The sequence below is a fragment of the Seriola lalandi genome, unplaced genomic scaffold, assembly GCF_002814215.2.
Source record: "Seriola lalandi dorsalis isolate HSWRI2012SDOR001 ecotype SW California unplaced genomic scaffold, Sedor1 jcf7180002055008, whole genome shotgun sequence".
Taxonomy (NCBI): domain Eukaryota; kingdom Metazoa; phylum Chordata; class Actinopteri; order Carangiformes; family Carangidae; genus Seriola; species Seriola lalandi.
This window is the reverse complement of record NW_019525551.1, coordinates 1,621,795-1,629,487: the sequence shown is the minus strand read 5'-3', so window position 1 is coordinate 1,629,487 and position 7,693 is coordinate 1,621,795. Positions and strand designations below refer to the sequence as shown.

At 41.6% G+C, this 7,693-nt stretch overlaps 1 protein-coding gene across 3 annotated transcripts in view; it reads right to left on the bottom strand.

Moving 5' to 3' along the window:
- The window catches only part of carmil2 (capping protein regulator and myosin 1 linker 2), a 67,898-nt gene that overhangs the window by 12,802 nt on the left and 47,403 nt on the right, over positions 1 to 7,693 (bottom strand). For all 3 annotated transcript variants that reach the window (XM_087171547.1, XM_087171546.1, XM_087171545.1), the window contains exons 32-33: positions 5,874 to 5,977; positions 1,291 to 2,191 (exon numbers count right to left, since the gene is read on the bottom strand). In XM_087171547.1, the coding sequence (XP_087027673.1) occupies positions 1,291 to 2,191; positions 5,874 to 5,977 (1,005 nt within the window). The remainder of the gene's footprint in view (positions 1 to 1,290; positions 2,192 to 5,873; positions 5,978 to 7,693) is intronic.

Sequence of the window (7,693 nt, the reverse complement as noted above, 5' to 3'; positions counted from 1 at the left end):
TTTAAATGTCAGTGTAGCTGAACACATAGCCCAGCTCTTGACATTCACACACTCAGAGTCATCACCTGAACCCCTTCAATAGAACATATCACTCCTGTCCTCCAGCTGCACTGGCTTCCTGTTAAACACTGTATTCTCACGTTTAAGTCACAACCAAACCAACTGTCCCTGCCTGTACTCTTAGATCTTCCTCTTCCATCAATCTCTCTGTACCGCTGTACAAGACATCTGTAATATTGTCTCTCTGTTTATTCAGAGTCATATAAAATACGAACCATTTGAGTGAAATTTTGTGATAATTGCTGAGTGAAGTCTTGAGTTAGGGCTAAAAAGTGTTTTCTGAGGTCTAATCAGTTCATCCTCATGTCCCGGTGAACATTTTTACAAGATTTGAAGGAATTCTTTCAAGGCGTTACTGAGATATTGTGTCCATGAGAATGGGACAGACAGACAACCTGAAAACAACATGTCTGCAGCTCTGACTGTCGCCTGCGTGGAGCCACAAAGCCAAGCCAAGTTGAAGTGATTGTAAACAATTTGTGAATCTGAACAGTATTTCTACTGAAACTAAAATTTAGATTCATGACATAACTCTGTTGTAGCTTCTGATTGAATTGGTGTTGTGGATATGGACATTATGCTAAAGTTACTATGTGAGCCAGATAATGTTCATTCCAGCCTTCCTCAGTGTTTACCTGGCTCTTATTAGTGACCGGCAGTAATTTGCTTGTGTTGACATTATTTGAATCCTAACTTTGATTGAAAATTTATGGTATGTGGATTATAATGTCTCACATTATGTAATCAGTCATGTCATTTGAACCCTCTGCTGCTCTGAGTTAACAGGAAGCACACCTTCAGATGTGCTGTTAGTCATTTTGGCTCTCAACCTCTGCTCAGGTCGATGGCGGGCAAAACTCTGCTGGAGATCTTAACTAGTTAGACAGATGTGAGTCCCCCCCCCCCAAACTGATCTCACATGTCAAATCAGACTAAAGTCTCTGGCAGGTGAACGGAAAGTGAGGGGATCGGTGGAAATATATGATATTCTGAATTTGCCATGAAAACAGGTAAACATGGAAGAAGTGTTGAGTTTGCATTAACAGCAAAGGGCATCAATAACAAATTAGGATAAGACGGCAGGGAGAGGTCTCACTAACATACAGTGAAAAATACTTATTAAACAGGGGGGATAGAAATAATACAAGCCTGTTTATGAAGCCTGATTGTATTTAAGAATTCTCTTTGTATGTGTGTGACTGTGTGTGTTCAGTGTGGTGTCAGACTGACCTTACTGTGTGTGTTCTCCTTGTCTTCAGGCTCCAGGCCGGTCAGCAGTATGAGACTCTGGCTCTTGCCCTCCCTCAGTGACCTTTTGGTCACATTCAGTCTCCTCTCGCCATATGGAGTCCCTCCCAACTTCATCTCCTTCATCAGCACGCCACTCCTCTCCTGCTCAGTTAGGGGGGAAGTGACCACTGGACTGGGGGTGCGACCTGGCAATGCTGGAACTGCCCCTTCCTCCAGGTTGGAAAGCGTAGCAGTAATGGAGTCAGGGCTTGTGGTGACGGTGGGGCAAGAGGGTGCGGTCTCACTGCGGGGTGTTGTCGTGGTTAATGTATTTGCAGGTGCCATCGCTTCCCTTGCATCGCCTGCAAGATGGTCGTTGGTGGCAACGGTTCCTTCTGTGGTGGCGGCATCATTAGAAACGTTAGCATCCTCCACTGACCTTGCCCCTCTCTCCTTCTCTCTTTCCTTGTCCCTCTCCCTCTCTCTCTCCCTTTCTTTGGCCTCACGGAGGGGTCGAATAAGGTCTGCAATGGAGGTCCTTTTGACCTTCACCCCCTCTCCTCCTCCTCCCTCTCCCCCTCCTGCCTTGGTGGCTCGGCCGGCTCGAGCCCTCTTGAAGGCAAAGAAGTCGCCAAACTTTTTCTTGATGTTTTTGGTTGGAAGTGTGGTGGAGGGGGTGACAGAAGAAGGAGTGGGGGAAGTGGAGGATGTAGAGAGGAGTGGAACATCAGTGGATGTAAAGGATGTGTCAGTAGATGGGACAGTGGGAGAGGTGACAGTGGTGGTGGTGGAGGAAGTGATATTCTCAGACGAAGAGGAAAATGGGGTTGAGGCAGAGGGGGTGGAGCTTGACTCTGAGGGAGTGGCTTGGGCAGGGTTTGACTCCTCCCACCGGCCTTTTCTGCAGCAGGGAGACAGCAGAAAGAGCAACAGACAAGAAGAGACACTCAGTACTACAGCTACTGCTACAGGACTCAAGACACATGCTAAGTTCAGGTACACGATGAGAAAGTCATGCAAACAGCACACAGAGTGCAGACATCTCTCTCTGGTTACTGCTGTTTGCTCCACTAGAGGCCCAGCGTGGTGATGTTGGTCAGTTGGTCAGTTGGTCATTTGGTCAGTCTGTCAGTGAATCAATCTGCTCATCACTTTGCTCCGGAGCAAGATATCTGGATGATTACTGGCCAGATTACCATAAAATTTGGTCTGGATGTTGACTGTCCCCTGATTATTTTGATTACCCCCTGACAGTTCCTGTAGCGCCGCTGTCAGGTCAAAGTTTCTGCGAAAACTACCTCAAAAACGAATGTCTTGGGTCACCCAGAATCCCGCCTGCAGTTCCACTACAAGGCAGAAGTGTAAACTCTGCCTACATGGCATCTCCCAGGCTTTCAACTGACCAACTCTTTGGATTTCAGTGATTCATAAATGCAGTGACCTGCACAGGCGTTCCAACACCCTGTCTACAGCAGACATATCAGCCATGTTGTCTGAACCAAAGCACCTGAAGTGGTTCTGGCATGTGATGCAATTTTGGCCCAAAGTCCAAAGGGATAAGGTTTCTCTATCCATGAACAGAACAATATGCTTCCTTCGTAACCACAGCTGCTGCCTGCACTGGTTGGTGCTACAGGACCATGTATTGGGCTGAGAATTGCTTTTGCTTCATGGCTGGTGTAGACAAGGGGTGAAAATGAAAATGTAAAATGGATGTCAACAGCAGCAGATACGATTCTCTCCATACTATATTCAGGGTCTGACATGGAAGATTTCATTTGAGTTTAGGTCAGGTCAACCTGCATTAATGACCATGAGAGATGTGACCTCTGTGTGCTGCAGACAGGAGGTGTGTTTGCTTTGAAGCTACAAAACCATAGGGAAAGGAGGGGTGTGTGTTGCCATGTTTGGATTCTGTTCTAGTGTGGCAGCATGGGAAACATCTCAGTGATGGCCAAGCATGCCTTGCATCATGCATGTGTTGTTTTCTGTAAGTAACTGATGCCTAGTATTTGTCTGCTGCCCACTTACTCCAAGCTTAAAAGAACAGATGTACAGATAGGTGAAAACTAAAAGGAAACCCTTTCATAAAGTGTGTTAGTAAGGTGCCGTTCCTCCACAAGTTTCCAGAAATGTCAGGCATCTGAAACATGCAGGGATTCAAAGGCCTGGCATTGTTCTCATGATTGGCTGTTTCATAGGTTAAAGGCAGACAGAACAGCTGTTGAACAGCTGCACAAAGTGGACAGATGAGGAACAGCCAACACATCTGACATCAGACACTGTCTTTGAACAGAGACTATCTCTCCCAGTATATAACAACTTCTAATCATGTGATCGCAGTCACACTTAGGTTATGCAACTGTGCATTATGTTAAATTCTCTGATGAAGAACATGAGATGTAGTTAAAAGCCCTGGAAAAAGCTAGTAAAGGACCATTTGACTTAAGATTATTTTGTCATACATCAAGCTAACTGCTTTTAGCTGCTGCTAATGCAGCTTTCGCGGTGACTGAAAATAACATCGGAACATCGGCCCTAATATCTGGCTACACAAATACAAACATCTTAAACATTTGTTCGTTGAACTGAAACAGTAAACTGAGGCAGGTCAGACAGGGAATGTGTGTTTATGTGGTGTTACCACCACAAAACACTATGAAAACATTCACCATGCAGTCCACACAAACAGCTACAAGACTGGCATCACACACACGTCTATAACATAAAAACACACTCTTGTTTAAGACGTTATCATCAGTTATCAGGAGAGATTTAGCTTTTGCTTTCTTGAAAATGCAATGCAATTTTTAACAGTAGTAACTCTCTATTCACTCAGCTGTTACAGTGAATAAACTTTATTCAAAATCATTAAGAACAAGACAAAAAGCAACTCATCATCATATTGGAAGTTGGTGGAAATGTTCATGATCAGGGATCAGAGTTCTCAGTGTATTACTCCTGTCATGTATGTAGATATGAAGATGGCAGTATACTAGAAATGAAATCATGAAATTGATTTGTTTCTGTTTTGTTCTGTTTGCATGTGTTTTCTTAAGTTGCAGTGTGTTGACCTCTCAGGGCCACCGTAGGATTCAGCCTACTGTTATTATTCATGTCTATACACTACAAAGTTATGGTTATCACCTAATAATAACAATCTATTCTTCCTGAGACTGGTCAGCAGAAATATTACATATTATCATATCTATATTTTGTATCATTATGTATTGCTGACTGAGTTATAATAAACCTGCACTTGCTTGCAGTCTTACCAGCACTGTAGCAGTTACCAGAAATACATCACATCGGTAACCACTTGTATAAGGACAGACTCGGCTACACTGCGACAAGCAAATGTAAAGGTCTAACTGCAACAGTTCATCTCTGATTCCACCGTGGACACAGGTGATGTTATGTCTGTAGCAAATCAACATTAACTGGAAGGAGACTGTGTTATTTATACAGTATCAGGGAACAACCTCATGGAAAGCAATACTTATAATACTCAGCTCTGCAGAATTGACACTTTTGGAATAAGTCCACTCAGCCCAACTGATCGAGAGCCGAGAGGCAGGACTCTCACTGAGGGACTCGCGTTTTGTCTCCAAGGGACAGATGCATAAAATCTGCAACTAAAACTGTGTGTTCACACAGACAGATATATACATACGTACTTTCATCAGCTGCATGTTCACATGCTTCTGTTTTATAAGCCTACACCACTGTGGAACTGCAGCCTCATTTCTGCTCCCACAGTCACCCATGTTCCCACACAGAAATGTAATATATGAAATATACTGTATGTCCCTATATCAAGAGTGATGTTGCCATATACTGTATGTCTCTTATAAGGAGATACATTATTATCATATACATCCTCTGGAAATATGAAAATCTAAGTTAATAAAATATATGAAATGCCCATAGTACAATTTGTACATATATTTAAAATGTCTATGATGATTTTTTATATGATATAACATATTTGTTAAGGATATATATTTATTCATTTATATATGTCTACAATATAAGCATACATACATAAACATTGTCACTGCTCAGTCTCTGTTGAAAAATACCAGGTGATATGTACGAAATGGCCCATGCATGTTCTTTGAGGCCCCGAGGTGGCTGCTCCAGCCTGCCTGCCTTGATCAGACCTCTGTCAGTGTTTTACATCAAATCAGTTTGGTGTGAGAGTAGACCAGCAATTACATCCAAAGTCTAACATTGAAATATAAGATTTTGCAGCTGTAGAGCCCATTGCTCACTTAACAAAGGAACTGAGTTTAACCCTCACATTTACGTCCAAGCTGGCTTCATTACCCACCACTGTTAATCACTATTTGACACAGGTGAGCAGAGGAAGAGATCAATACTGTCAGTCAATCATGTCTTTCATTCAATATTAAAATCAAATTGATATCAATATTAAATTAATTTCAAGACCTGTAGATATTAGAGATTTAATTCCCAGTATACTGCTTGCTGAAGTGGATACTTGGGAATAAGAATGAGAGCAAGTGTGTGTGTGTGTGTGTGTGTGTGTGTGTGCGCGTGTGCGTGTTAATTCAACTCACAGTGCATAGTCAGGTAGGATTTTCTTAGTGAAGAACTCCTCTACTCCTTCGTCCACTCTTCCCATCCCCTCACTGGCCTCATTCTCTACTTTTGATACTGGCTCCTGTAACACAAACACACAATATAACACACAGTATGTACAGAGGATCAACACATGTGTCTTTATCATATCACATTTATATTTGACGATATAAAACATTTTGGTTTTACTCTCTGGCAATGTCCTCACACAGTAGATGATGTTATTCTGTTTTAAGGCTCCTTAACAACTTATTGTATTAAGTTCATAACAACTTTGCTGTTTGAGGGTTAAGACTGAGGGTAAGGGGCTAAGGAATGCATCATGTTAATGAAAGAACCCCACAGGGATAGTGAAACATGTTTACGTGTGTGTGCCCACATTTAGTAACATTAGTGGCATTTCATGTAATGCATAAATAGAAATAATATGTAACATTTATATTTCATTCAAACACAACTCTTCACCCCACACAGCTCATTTGCATTTTTCATCATCAGTGGAAATGTGGATTAAAAGCAGTCTGTTAAGTTTTGAAATGGACCTCAAGCTCAAGCTGCTGTGGACTAAGCAATAAGCAGCTCCAGTTCAGGACAGTTGTCATGTGTAAGCATTATTCTAACTGGGTCAAGCCCAGTCTGCAGAAACTCATTCATATTAGCTTACTGGAGCTGTAGTTGTGTGGATATGAAGCTCTCTGCTCAGCGTTTACATGTAGAAAATGTCACTTTTTACTGTTTAATATCATGGAAGCCTTAATTCTTCCACGTCACAGCACTGAAAAATAATTATTAGGTTTTTATTTCAATGTTCTGACTGAGATAAAGTGGGTACCATATAGAACAAATTAAATTAGCCACTATGTTGCAAATCAAGTAACGGTTTTAGTCACTTTTCAATGAAAAAATTTCAAATATTTGTTTGTTCAAACAAAATAATTTACTGCTTCTCCTCTCATGTGACAGTGTACTGGGCCTTTGGGTTCAACTGATCTGATGTGACTGTAGGGCCAGCAGTGACTGACAGATAGATAGATAGATAGATAGATAGATAGATAGATAGATAAATAGATAGATAGAGTAGATAGACAAATGAACTACTTTATTACATTTCAATGCAACGTGCTACATATATCTGCAGATTCATGTATTGTTGTTCATCCCTTTTTCAGAAGATGCTTTAGCTGCAGGTTTACAGTATAGTTATGTCTCTGCCAACAAGTTAGCTAATGCTAATGTTACTGGGTCTTGGAGGTTAATCAGTCCATAATCTCATTGAAAATTAGACAAGAACCAACGACCAAACAACTGAGATAAACCTGGACCGTGGATGTAACATGAACATTACTTTCATGTTAGAGTTCTGCAGGAATGAGTCCTAAAACCTGGAAATGAGTTGTATGTTAGCTCCTCAGGTGCCCTCGTTCCTGAAGTCTCTTTTTTCAATGGGATTTTGGTTACATGACTGAAATAAGGTCTGTGGTTGACACAACCTCAAGATATTTTCACGTTTTATCCTACGACATAAAATACGCCAGTAAATACTCCAGTCCTAATTTCTTTAAGCCTTTACATCTCTTAAAGTTTTGACATGTTTTACACAAAATCCTCTGCTATGATTCATATTTAGTTGAACATGGTTTTCACACATAAAAACTGAAGCTCGCTTCCTCTTACTTCCTGATTGAGATATGTGGATCAGGACTTGAGCCCCGCCCACCACCTGCCGTCTCCAGGTGGACAGGTGAAAGAGCAGAGAGTATCAAGATGGTTAGAGGAGGAAACATCAGAGAGACTCAGC